The 14,131-nt window shown below is 45.5% G+C and overlaps 1 protein-coding gene across 2 annotated transcripts in view; it reads left to right on the top strand.

Annotated features, from left to right (window-relative positions):
- The first annotated feature begins 6,543 nt into the window (after positions 1-6,543).
- The window catches only part of MYO7A (myosin VIIA), a 117,179-nt gene continuing 109,591 nt past the window's right edge, over positions 6,544-14,131 (top strand). For both annotated transcript variants that reach the window (XM_054973461.1, XM_054973460.1), the window contains exons 1-2: positions 6,544-6,654; positions 8,757-8,909. In XM_054973461.1, the coding sequence (XP_054829436.1) occupies positions 6,556-6,654; positions 8,757-8,909 (252 nt within the window). In that variant the 5' untranslated portion in view covers positions 6,544-6,555. The remainder of the gene's footprint in view (positions 6,655-8,756; positions 8,910-14,131) is intronic.

Below are 14,131 nucleotides of genomic sequence, written 5' to 3'. Positions count from 1 at the left end.
TTCGACTATATTGTTTTCTCAATAATACTTATGCCCGAGATGGAGATCTTTTAGCACCACAATTTGGGCTCCTCTGTACCTCCACACCAGAGGAACTAGGGTTGCCAACTCCAGGGCGATAAATTCCTGGAGATTTTGTGGGTGGAGCTTGGAGTGGGCAGGGTTTGGGGAGGGGAGGGACCTCAGCAGGATATAATGTTGAAAGCTGCCATTTTCTCCAGGGAAACTGATCTCTATGGCTTGAAGATCAGTTGTAATTCCAGGAGATCTCCAGCCACCACCTGGAATCTGGTAACCCTAAAAGGAACCCACAATGAGCATGCCATTTCTATTGCTCCAAGGGTCTTCCTGGCTTCATTTTGGCTGGATTTGGTGCTTTCCAGGGCCAGCGGTCCCCATGGATTTGAGGGAAGGGAAGAAGGCTCCAGCAGTGCCTCTCACACGCTCCATCCCCATGAATAGGACTCTGTCTCCCTGAGAGGAGAGGCTGAGCTGTTCCCAGAGCCCTCCACCTTCCCCTTATCTCTGTGGATCTGTTCCAAGTCTGTTCACAAGGGAACTTGCCCTGGCCACCCTCAGCCTATTTTATAAAGCCAGTTCCACGAGCTCTGTTGTATCAAACCGTTGTGAGAGTGGCCTGTGTCATGATGAGATCTAGGTGCAGGGAGCTCTGACCTTTGAAGGCTGAAACCCTAGAAATCTAGTAGGTCTCTAAAGCGTTACTGGACCTGAATCTAGCTCTTCTACTACAGACCAACAGGGCTACCCACCTGAAATGGTCTCACGAGAGTTCAGCGCAGGTCATTCTGATATTGTCATGGTGGTAGCTGTTGCTTTAACCCACTTATGACTGGCTGGTCTTCCAATCACTGCTCTGGACTTATTGAAGTGAGTTACCTTGTTTTGTGCTGTGGGGGAACCAGACACCGTCTGAGCCACCTCTGTGCAGCAGACGAGGATCTGAGGCCAAGCCTCTGAGAAAATTACTGGAAAATTAAAAAATCCTCCAAGCTATTCTGACTTATGGGAACAGGGACAGAAACTTCTTCAGTCGCTAGGCTATGTCCTCCCTAGGTACCACATCATCTCTTCCCATTAGGAATACCATACCCCCGGTGGGGGCAGGGGATCTCCTGCCCCCGCCTAGGGCTGCCAGCTCCAAGTTAGGAAATTCCTGGAGATCTGGGGGTGAAACCTGGAGAAACCAGGAGAAAGTGTGGTTTGGGGAGGGAAAGGACGTCGGCATGGCAAAATTCCATAGAGTCCACCCCCAAAAGTAGCCATTTTCTCCAGGTGAACTGATCTCTGTGGCCTGGAGACCAGTTGTAATTCCAGGAGCTCTCCAGCCACTACCTGGAGGCTGGCAACCCTACTTCTGCCCCCACCCCTCACACCCCACCCCCACTTACCTGGCCAGCAGGGAGGGTGCGCACCTTCTGTGCACACCCCCCTGTGGTGCTGCACGCTCCCGTGCACAGCAGCTGCCTGGATCAGCCCAGTTTGGCCCAGATTGGGGCCTCTGCGAAGTGCAGGAGTGCTCCTGTGCTCTGCAGCGGCTCAAAACAGGCCCAATCCACACCCAAACGGGGCCGTTTTCGGCACTGCAGAGGGCAGGAGTGCTCCTGCGCTCCACAGTGGCTCAAAACGGGCCCGATCTGTGCCAAAAGGGGCTCGTTTTGGGCCCATTTTGAGTCACTGTGGAGGGCAGGAGCGCTCCTGCACTCTGCAGCTGTCCAAAACTGGCCCAATCCATGCCAAAATGGGCCTGAAACAGGCCCGAAACGAGCCCGTTTTGGTGTGGATCGGGCCCGTTTTGGGCCGCTGCGGAGGGCGGCCCTGATTCAAGCCCATGTGGAGCGTGGGCATGCCCCCACACACAGAAAGGTGAGTGCCAGGCCCCCGTCCCCCCGCCAGGAGGTTGTGGGGGCCCGGCAACCCTACTTCCCATATAAAAACTGGTTGGGGAGGATCTTGCCTGATAGGGTTGCCAACTCTGGTTTGGGAAATTCCTGCGGTTCGGGGGTCAGAGCCTGGGGACTTTTGTTTCTGAGGAAGAGAATAAGCTCAACAGGGACGTGGTGCCGTGGATCCCACCCTCCAGAGCTGCCATTTCCTCCAGTGGAACGGATTTCTGTAATCTGGAGATCTTTTGTAATTCTAAGAGGTCACCAGGCCTCACCTGGAGGTTGGCAACCATATGCGATGTGTAGTGGTTCGAGAGTTGGAATATGATCTGGGAGACCCAGGTTCGAATCCCCACTCTACAATGGAAGCTTCCAGGTGACCTTGGGGCAGTCACACTTTCTCAGCCTACCCTACCTCACAGGGCTGTTATGAAGATCAAATACAGGAGAGAAGAACACTGTAAGCCGCTTTGGGTTCCCCTTGGGGAGAAAAGTGGCATATAAATAAAGCAAATAAAAAATTTTTAAAAATGTACAAGCCAACCCTGAATTCCTTTAGCTTTTCTGATTTGTGGCAAAGGATTGCTGTTGTAATTAAGGTGCATTTGATCTGACTTTTCGTTTTCTTATTTGTCTGTGCATGTTGTGGTTTCCTGATTTTTGCTTCCATTGTAATCCGCCTCGAACAAAGCTAAGAGGCAGGCTATATATATATATATTTAGAATAAATAAATACAAATAAACTTGATGTTGAAGGTAACTGGTTCAAATCTCACCTCTGCCGTGAGCCACAGGAAGTCTTGGGCAAGCCCCCTCCAATATGGGGCTAATAATTATATCCTACCTTACAGGCAGGGCCATATTATTCCTAAGGCTGACTAGGCCAAAGCCTAGGGGCCCCGCAGAGACTAGGGGCCCATTAATCTTTTTTTTGCTGAGGCACATCTCCACATAAATTACAATTAATTGATTCTCTTATATAACCTCTATTAATAAGATGCACGTTGGTGTGTATCATAGAATTCGTTCGCCTTCTGACACAAGCAATTGTTATAATTTATTACTTTTTAATGTACAGTATTTAATCTAGAATTTTCTGTAAATGACAAACTACAATCTTTATCTTCTGTATTTGAATTCAATAAAAACTATTAAAAATAATAATAATAATAAGATGCCCAGCCCTGGATAGCCCAGGTGAGCCTGATTTTGTCAGATCTCAGAAGCTAAGCAGGGCTGGCCTTGGTTAATAATTGGATGGGAGACCTCCAATGAAAACCAAGGTTGCAAACCACCTGTTAGTCTCTTGCTGTGAAAACCCCACCAGGGGTTGCCATAAGTCAGCTATGACTTAAGGGCGCTCTCTACCACCATTAATAAGATAATTAACTGCTTTCTTATTGAAGTGAAACAAATTAGCATCACTCATTAGCATCAGTCATTAGCATATGCCACACTCCTTGACATCACCTATCCTGGCTGTTTTGGACACAATCCTGGCCATTCAGGGCCGAAATTGGGCCCCAAATGGTCAGTATCGGGCCACTGCTGAGTGGGAGAGTGATCCACCACCATCAGAGGCCCAATCCAGGCCGTTTCAGCCCCAGTCCAGGCCAAAACGGGCCCAAATGGCCAAGAGTCAGGTGGGTGGGGCTACCTGTCATGTGACATCTTTGGGGAACTACCGGAACTACATTCTGGCGTGTTCCCCCTCAAAATGAGCCCTGTATATAATAAATAATTAAAAAATCTATTCACTTCCAAATGTTACAGTACTGATATCCCCAAAATGTGCTCTCTTAAAGAGTTCTACTCACACAATAAATTTTTTTTTAAAATGTGAATAGAATTCTTCAGGAGACTCTCAAAATGGATATAGGGCTATGTACTGCGGTCTAGTACCTACTGTACCAGGGTCAGACTGTCAGCTGTAGTGGGGTGAAAGATTGAAGTGCTGGAAGGGGCCTGAAATACCTGAAAGCCTAGGGGCCCGACCATGGGTTAATACGGTCCCGCTTACAGGGTGTTGGGAAACTTCTATACAAATGTTGATGTTTTATTAAATTATGCTTAAGTATTGTTACATGGAAAAGATGGGTTAAGAACGTGAGGATTTCAAATGGCCAGGAAGAAAACAATTTTAAACTGATGAAATGTTTTGGATTTTAAAGATGATACCGGATATTGCATGGAAGTACTATCAGAAGATTGCCAACGAATTTGCATATCCCGGAGAGAGAAGTAACTTTACCAATAATGTGGAAATTTAGCTGTTAGTTAATCTAAGCTGATATTAGTATTAAGAAGAATGTATTAAAAATAGGCAGGCTAAATAGGATGACGTAGATTGGATATATTAGTAAATTAGAGAGTTGGAACAATTTGAATATGCTTAGATACAATATACATAAGATTTAGAAAAATGATAGTTAAGAATGATTTAAATAATAAGATAGGTTAAGGGTTGGAAAGCTGTTGGAAGTCTATAAGGAGGGGGGGAAAGGGTGGGGGTTGATATAATTTTGGTAAGATGGGAAATGTGTGTAATATTTTATGTACTCACCAATAAATTTTTTATAAAAAAAAAAAGAATTTGCATATCCCGTTTTCCGTCTTTTTGTGCAGACATGCAACTACGTATTTATTTCAATGCATAAAGTTGAAAAAATAGACAACCCATTACATTACTTCTAAATTCATGCTAATTTATGCTAAAATCTTAAATTTTCTAGCACCAGGTCTCTGTTTGATTATGTCCCATCTGCCTTGAAGGGAACAAGATATTACATTTAGATTAAAAATGTACGGGTTCGAAGAGTAAATACAGAGGATTGCTTGCAATTCCCTTCTTAATTTCTTGGTAAGACCACAATGGCATCTGTTTGCAATTCTTGTGAATTATAGGAAAAGGGAGTTTGCACATCTCGCTTGTGGTGTGCCAGGTGTATATGCATCAACACAAATTTCCCATTTGAAAATTACATAGAGAATGTGAACATGGGACATTCAAAGACCGTAAGATTTAATTAGATGTTATTTCAGCATCTGTGTGTTCCCGTCCCTGGAATGGGGGATACTCTTGAAGGGGAAGATTGGTTAGAGGCAGGGGTACAACCGTTTGTGCATCTGTCTGGTTCTTCCCTACAGTTTGCTTCCAGGAGCCGTTTTTCACCGAGCCATGCTTGTTTCTGAGCTGAAGAAAAACAGGAATTGCAGAGGAGAATTGGTAGAATGGAGAGAAAGGGGTTAAATGTCCCCTCTCATTTACCACACTGTATGTCACCTACAGTGTGGTGTAGTGGTTAAGAGTGGCAGGACTCTAATCTGGAGAGCTAGGTTTGATTCCCAACTCCTCCGCTTGAAGCCAGCTGGGTGACCTTGGGTCAGTCACAGCTCTCTCAGAGCTCTCTCAGCCCCACCCGCCTCACAGGGTGATTGTTGTGAGGATAAGAATAGCACACTTTGTAAACTGTCCTAAGTGGATGTTAAGTTGTCATGTTGTTGCTGATCTTGGTTCTGGGAGACATGGGTTCGAATTCCTGTCCAACAACGAATCTCACTGAGTGTCAACCTTACTGTCTCATCCTAAAAATGTTCATTTTGAGGCTAAAATACTGAAAGAGATTATGCCATTCACAGGTCTTTGGTGGGATAGGATGAGAAACTAGTTTAAATGTCAGACTAGTAAGTGTCAGTCGAAGATTTGGGAGCCCCAGGGTCGAATCAATACTTGCCCATGCGTGGCCTGAGTGATCTTGGCCCAGTCACACCCTCTCAGCCTAACCCACATCACAGAGTTGTTGTGTAGATAAAATAGAGGAGAGTGGAAGCTATTCTGAGTTTCTATTAGGGGGATCGACAAGATATGAATGTAATAAATCATTCATTTTAAAATGTATTAGGCAGATTCTGACTGCAGGTGTCCCCCCTCCACACACACACACACATTAATATTATAAGGAAAACGTGGAATTAGGAACTGTGCTTATAATGTCTAGTTTCACCCTCAGGTAGGGATATGTGAGTCTTCCACTCCAACTGTAACTGTGGGCCAAGCTACACATGACGAATGACACTTGAACAGCAAGTGTATTTCTCCCTGTTCACTTGCCCTCCACTCAATCCACTTGCCGTTCAAGTGTCATTCGTCATGTGTAGCTTGGCCCTGTGGCTAAAGAGAAAAAGCAGGCCCTGGAATTTCCTGGCAGGACGCAAATCAGCTGTTCGGCACGTGGCACAACTGAATACCTACAGATTTGGTATGACTGGACTCACAGAACTCTACTTGAAGAGAGCAAGCAGATGTGCAGTGAATCCCTGGCTTTTTTTTTTTTTTTGGTTATCTGTTCCTGATTCACAGTATGCAATTTGGCAAGGTTTGGCAACATCAGTTTTGTATGGGTTTGGTTAATTTGGGCAATTGCCTGCAAGAAGGGGAAAGTTTGCAGCGGGATTTGAGTCCTGTGGCATCCAACAAAGATTTTCGAGGTGTAAGCTTTTGAGAGTCAGAGCTCCCTTCTTCAGGCAGCAGAGTTCAGGGGTAGATGCTCACCCCACACCTACAATCATGTCTTTCCAAGATGCTTCTTGTGTTTGCTCACAATTCAGACTTTCTTCTCCTGTGTTTCCTTTTCAGGGGGATTATGTATGGATGGACCTCAAGACCGGCCGGGAATTTGATGTACCTATTGGAGCAGTGGTCAAGCTGTGCGACTCTGGGCAGATCCAGGTGGTGGACGATGAAGAAAATGTATGTAAACACGAAGGGAGAAAGCTGCTATTTTTTTTTCTTGGTGGTCTCTCACCCCGGCTGTTTCTGCTTAGGGATTTTTTCCCACATGGAAGACAGGAAGTCCTAAATTTAAATAGGAATATCCACTTGACTCATGGGCCTGCCAAGGCTTTCCGCTTTAAATTAGATGAAAGGATCCTATTTAAAAGAGGAACTGTGAAATGGCTGTGGGAGCAACATTGATGCGGATGTCCTATAGTAGCTACTACAAGGTTGCCAGCCCCCTGCTGGGAGAAGGGGATCCCCCCCAGATGCCACCTCCCAAACTAGCCAGTTTGGTGTAGTGGTTAAGAGCGGTGGGACTCGAATCTGGAGAAGCAGGTTTGATTCCACTCCTCCACTTGAAGCCAGCTGGGTGACCTTGGGTCAGTCACAGCTTCTCAGCGCTCTCTCAGCCCCACCCAACTCACAGGGTGTTTGTTGTTGTGGGGATAATAATGACAAACTTTGTAAATCACTATGAGCGGGTGTTAGGTCGTCCTGAAGGGTGGTATATAAATCAAAAGTTGTTGTTGTTAATGTTGTTCTGTTCACCTAGCTGATGGGAGAAACAAGGAGAGAGAGAGAGGGAACCACCAAGAAGGCAGACTGGAGGCATGGGAGCAAAATAAATCTGCTACCATAGCATCAGCTGATTTCCAGCACCTGGGCTGATTCTCTAAAATTAGCCCCAAACATAGCAAAAACACTATGTTTTTGGCCAACAGGTCACACAGGAAATGATGTCATTGGCCAGCACAGTGGGTATGCATGCTGCATGTGGGTACATGCCTTGCCACCCCTCCCAGCTCTCACCTCCAATTGCCCGGGGGGGGGGGCTGGTAACCCTGGTCACTACACGAAAGTAGAGAGTCAAACCAAGCTCCTGGATAGTCCAGTTTGTTGGATCAGATAATTTATCCTCAACCATTTGTTTCCATCTTCCAGAGATTAAAAGTATGCCTACTGGTTCACATGCACTTATTCAGATAGTTGGTTGATCTATAAGAATATTTTTTTTAAAGCTCAGGAAAGAGTAAAGAGGAACTTCGGGGCTGCATTAGGTAGGAGCTATGGTTTGTGGAACATGCTTAGGTAGGATTGGGCTTGCTATCCAATAAATCGTAGCTGACTGCTGATCCAGTTTGGTGTAGCGGCTAAGAGTGGCAGGACTCTAATCTGGAGGACTGGATTTGATTCCCCACTCCTCCGCTTGAAGCCAGCTGGGTGACCTTGGGTCGAACAGCCACAACTCTCTCAGAGCTCTCTCAGCCCCACCCACCTCAAAGGCAGATTGTCATGAGGATAATAATAACGCACTTCATAAACAGCTGTAAGTGGATGTTAAGTTGTCCTGAAGGGCGAGATATAAATTGAATGTTATTATTGTTGTGGTTATTATTGTTATTGCTATTATCTGTCATGTGGGTGAAGTTACATCCTGTTCCACCATTGCGCAATTTCAGTGCAAGCTCTGTGCGCTTTCTCAACCCATCTCTTCATCTACCTCTTTAAACCACATCTTAGACAGGGTTAGCGCAACACTATCTTGTCTTCTTTTCTGCTTATAAATTTGTATGAATTATACTCCCATCCAGTGGTCATTTTGTAGAAAAAGAGCTGGAGAAACTCATTAGCATAACTCATTAGCATACGCCACACCCCCTGACATCACCTATCCTGGCTGTTTTGGACCCAATCCTGGCCATTCAGGGTCCAAATTGGGCCCAAAATGGCAAAAGGGGGCTGAAAATGGGGAAAAAGGGGCTGAAAATGGGCAAAAAGGGGCCCAAAATGGTTAAGATCGGGCCACTGCTGAGCAGGAGAGTGATCCACCACCAGTCAGAGGCCCAATCTGGGCCGTTTCGGCCCCGATCCAGGACAAAACGGGCCCAAAACGGCTGAGAGTCAGGTGGGCGGGGCCACCTGTCATGTGACCTCTTTGGGGAACTGCCGGAACTGCATTCCTGCGTGTTCCCCCTCAAAATGAGCCCTGCTCCCATCTTCTTGCTCTGCATGATCTTCCTTGTTTGGAGAATTTCTGACACCCGAGAGGTCACGTGACGTCCTGATTTTTCTAGGAGCACTGGATATCCCCTCAGAAGGCCAGTCACATCAAGCCCATGCACCCAACCTCTATCCACGGTGTGGAGGACATGATCCGCCTGGGAGACCTGAATGAAGCGGGCATTCTCCGGAACCTGCTGATTCGATACCGGGAACATCTGATCTACGTGAGTGTCACTTCTGTGGGGCAAAGACTCCGGCTTGTCTCTTGCTCATTCTATACCCCGCTCATTGTCTTTTGATCGGACTATGTTTGCTGTGTTCAACAGGAATTGTTGTTTTCGAGGAAGGCTATGTGCATTCCACATGCCCGTGAAGATTATTAATTAAAATATTTAATAAATTATATAGCATTTGGGGAGGGAAGGCAGCATGGGGTAGCTCAATCTCGTCTGATCTTGGAAGCTAAGCAAGGTCAGTACTTAGATGGATGACCACCAAAGAAGACTCTGCAGAGGAAGGCAACGGCAAACTACCTCTGCTTCTCATGTGCCTTGACAGACCTTGAGAGGGTCACCATAAGTCAGTTGTGACTTGGCAGCACATACGCATGCATGCATATAACATTTTACAACAGAATGGATTCTACAGTGCGCAAGTGCAAAAATGCTTGTGATATGGATCTTTTCCGCCTTCCCCATTCCTCTAGCGACTTCTTGAGACCTCCCAAAAGTTGATGTTAGAGGTTGGGAGACTCGTGTAAACAAAAAGTTATGTGGCAAGGTGGGCTGCAGTCAGGAATTGCTCTTGTACTAATATAAGTTCTTGCAGCCCTACTTGAAGGGCTGTTATATAGAGGATGGTGCGGAGTGCCTTTCCATTACCCCAGAAGGTTGGACCAGAACCAACTGGTTGAAATTAAAAGAGTTTTTGGCTAAATATTAGGAAGAACGTCCTGATAGTTAGAGTGATCCCTCAGTGGAACCGGCTTCCTTGGGAGGTGGTGGGGTCTCCTTCTTTGGAAGTTTTTAAGCAGAGGCTAGATGGCCATCTGACAGCAATGCTCATTCCGTGAACCTGGGCAGATCATGCGAGTTACATCAGTGTTTAGTTCTCATGCCTCTTTCTTCAGGGATCCTGAAAGTGTTTTGCCATCTTCTGGGCCTGGAGTAGGGGTCACTAGGGGTGTGCAGGGAGTGGAGGCAGTTGTGAATTTTCTGCATTGTGCAGGGGGTTGGACTAGATGACCCTGGAGGTCCCTTCCAACTATTATTCTGTGATGGAAAGGGGAGGATGCTATTTCTTGGCTCCCCCTCCTCAGTGTCTCTCTCACTGGGACATGTGGAGTTTTGTCCATTCAGGTCCCATTGCCTTCAGTATCACTGATCTGGAGGTGTCAGAGGATGGGTTACAGCAAGCAAAGACGAGGGAAGATACATGTTGTTAGCATATTTGCACATTCACTTTAGCAGCCATTACAATAATGCTGAAAGATAGGGCCGTGTCGTTCCCATTATTACAGATGGGGAAACCAGACTGAACACTTAGCGGCTAGCTTGAGGCCAGTTAGTGACTTTATTGCTGAATTGAGAATTGAAGAGCTCAGGCTGTTAACCGTTATTTAAATTTTACATGTTTATGTATTAACACATTTTATAGTACCCTTCTATCCAATTTAGGGCTCCTAAGGTGGTGAACAATAAGAAACATTAAAGAACAGTTTTTAAAAATACATGTAGATGTGTATGAGTGTATATAAAAACAAAAAATTGATTTTGATTTATATTCTGCCCTCCCCGCACAGGCAGACTCAGGGCGGATTACACTCAAATAAAACATTACAATATAACTTACACTTTAAAATAACTTAAAATGACAGTAACAAACAGTTCAATATAAATATTTTAAAGAATATAAAATTGCAGCACTCAAATAATAACAACAACAACATTCGATTTATATACTGCCCTTCAGGACAACTTAATGCCCACTCAGAGCGGTTTACAAAGTATGCCATTATTATCCCCACAAGAAAACACCCCGTGAAGTGAGTGGGCTAAGAGAGCTCCAGAGAGCCATGACTAGCCCAAAGTCACCCAGCTGGCTTCAAGTGGAGGAGTGGGGAATCAAACCTGGTTCTCCAGATTACAGTCCTGCCACTCTTAAGTGACTGACCCAAAGTCACCCAGCTGGCTTCAAGTGGAGGAGTGGGGAATCAAGCCCAGCTCTCCAGATTAGAGTCCTGCGCTCTTAACCACTACACCAAACTGGCTCAACCAGTAAGAAGGAGTCGATCTACCGCCTACTATCACTTAAAAAAAATAGGAAGGAGGGTGAGTGAAGGAACACCAAACAAAAACTGAAAAATCTTCACTTGTTGGCAGAAGACAATGACCGATGGGGATAGAGGAATCTCACTGGAGAGGGAATTCCACAAATCTGGATGGCCCAAGCTAGCCTGATCCCATCAGATCTCAGAAGCTAAGCAGGGTAGGCCCTGCTTAGTATCTGGATGGGACACCACCAAGGATGTCCAGGGTGGACATATCACGCCTCACTGGAAGCACATGCAAAGAGAGTACCTGAGGCAATTGAAAGAGGTAAGTCCTAGATCTCACCTCCTCCTGCTGGGAGAGTATAGGGGCCTGAGAACCCTACATAATGTCTGACTGCAAGTTGGGTCAAGTCTTCATGTCAGATCAGAGAATATTCGTGGCAAACGTATCGTCTAGTTTGGCCCTACCTTGCTGTGAATTTCTGATGTGAGGAGGGAGGCACAATGTTCTCATCCTCCTCAGACCAGAATACTTGGAACGTGCCGGTTGATGGTCTAATATGACTCTGTTAGAAACCATGCCATGCCACTCTGCCCGCCCCCCCTGTGCTTGGAAACCCTGCAGTGGTGGGCAGGAAAAGTTTGTGTTGTCACCAAGGAAGTCCAGATAATGGCAAACCACCTCTGCTTGAATCACGTGTCTTAAGTTAGCCTTAACACACACCTTACACACACATCACTAAATAATCATCACATGTAACCCGATGCTAGTATCCATCATAAAACAGGAGACCAGATGCTTTTCGACATTTATTTATTATTTGTTTACTTCATCTATAATCTGCCTATCCATTAAGATGCTGGACAGATCATGCAGTATGCATGTGTATGCATAACTGCTCAAAAATGCTTTGACTTTCCACCTCCTGGGAAAAAGGTTTCTGATAACTTGGCTTCTGGAATGGGGCTGTAGTCTGTCATCGCTTCCTGTCTGTCCCCCGTAGCACCTGGTGCCTAGGCCCCGTCACTTTGCCCGATCTGTTCCCAAGATCTTTGTGTTCTGTTCCCCTGTCTTTGCCAAATAGTCAACTGCTTTGATAAGCTGAGCAGCAGATCCCGTGTTCCTTTGGAGTCCACCTCTGTGATTGAACTTCTGGCCTTCAAGGCCCATAGAGAGAACCTGAGCATCCCAGGCTCTGAACAGCGCATTAACTTTTAATTCAGTGTGCAGAAACACTGTCCTGGATATCGGTTGGAGTTTAAACCCTGGAGCGATGATGAATTTTTTATCAGATTAGCAACTCTAGGCTCCCCAGAAGTGGGAATGGTGACTCGACCTTTTGCCCGTATGTTCTTTTCTTCTGATCTGTCGCACAAGCCAAAGTTCTTTAGAGCTTCTACATTAAAATTCTCTAGCTGTGCATTGTGGGCCCCAGAGCCCAGGTACCTCCTCTTCAACATGCCGAGGAAACGAAGGACCTTCGTCTTCTCACATGGAGGATTTTTCCTGTTTCATACAGTCAGAAGAACCACTCCAGACTGCTGGCAGAGGATCACGGTCTAGAATGCCTCCCTAGGCTAAAATTATTTATTTGGTTTTTCTCTCACTCTTCCTTCCAAGTTGCTCGGAGCATCTGTATGCTATCCCCTCTGTCACCAACCATTTTATCTTCACAGCACCCCTACAAAGTACATTATCATGGAAAAGTGGCTAGTCCAAGGTCACTCACTGGCTTCACGGCCAAGTGCAAAACACAGTTGCAGTCCGTATGTTGCATTCAGTTACCTTTTGACAGCCTGTTCTGGATTATCTGCCGAGCCCACTCATGGGGAGGGCGGAATAGAAATCTGAAATAAATAAATAAATAAAATTATTATTTATTTACTTAATTTATACCTTGCCATTCTCCCCAGCGGGGACTGAAAACAGCTTACAGTGTTACCCTCTCCTCCATTTTATTCTCACAACATCCTTGTGATGTAGGCTAGGCCGAAAGTGTGTGACCGGCCCAAGGTCACCTAGCAAGCTCCCCTGGCAGAGCGGGGATCTGAACCTAGTCCAACACGCTAACCACTGCACAACACTGCACAACACTGGCTTTCATCCCATCCCTCCATGGACACAACAACCATGTGAGGTAGGTTAGGCTGAAACATAGTGACTGTCCTGAGTTCACACAATTAGCTTCAGTGCTGACTGGAGATTTGAACTCAAGTCTTCAGTCCTAACTTGGTTTTCTCGCTGGTTCACCACCTTGGCATCCCATGTTTTCTCTCTTTTTTTTAAAAAGTGAGAATTCAATAAAATAAAGACAAAACATAATGATAAAATAACCCCAAAGACTAGCCAAATCTAATAGGCTAGCAGATAAACAACAATAACAAACCAGACAAACAGAACAGAAGGGATACATATGAAGAAAAACGAAAGATGGGAAAAAAAGAAACTATATAAACTAAAAGAACATTTCCAATTTTCTCCGTGACAAATATTAGTATTTTCAAATTTCCTCTTACTCTGTGTTATAAATAAAAGCTCTCTCCTTTTTTTGTCATGGCGAAATTCCTTAGTCTAGAAATCCACAAGTCATCAAATCATTTTTATTCATTACACATAGAAAGACGATAAGAGGTTTCCGTTCGGCAACAAATAAACTTCTCTCTGATCAGTAATGTAAGTTTTGCCGCCTTCGCTAGTTCACAGAGTCACAGAATCACAGAGTTGGAAGGGGCCAGACAGACCTTCTAGTCCAACCCTCTGCCCAATGCTGGATGAGCCTAAAGCATCACTGACAAATATTCATCCAGCCTCTTCTTGAAAACTGCCTATGAAGGGGAGCTCAACACCTCCCTAGGCAGCTGATTCCACTTTGGAACTACTCTGACCGTGAAAAAGTTTTTCCTAATATCCAGCCGGTACCTTTGTGCATGTAGTTTTAGCCCATTGCTTCGGGTCCTACCCTCTGCTGCCAACTGGAACAGCTCCTTGCCCTCCTCCAAATGACAGCCTTTCAAATACTTAAAGAGTGCAATCATGTCCCCCCTCAATCTCCTCTTCTCCAAACAAAACATTCCCAAGGCCCTCAGCCTTTGCTCGTAGGGCTCAGTCTCCAGACCCCTGATCATCCTCGTCGCTCTCCTCTGCACCCTCTCGTTTTTGTCCACATCTTTTTT

Source organism: Eublepharis macularius, chromosome 3 (genome assembly GCF_028583425.1).
Source record: "Eublepharis macularius isolate TG4126 chromosome 3, MPM_Emac_v1.0, whole genome shotgun sequence".
In the NCBI taxonomy this organism is placed as follows: domain Eukaryota; kingdom Metazoa; phylum Chordata; class Lepidosauria; order Squamata; family Eublepharidae; genus Eublepharis; species Eublepharis macularius.
The sequence above is the reverse complement of the archived record's forward strand: the minus strand, read 5'-3'. Positions and strand labels throughout refer to the sequence as shown.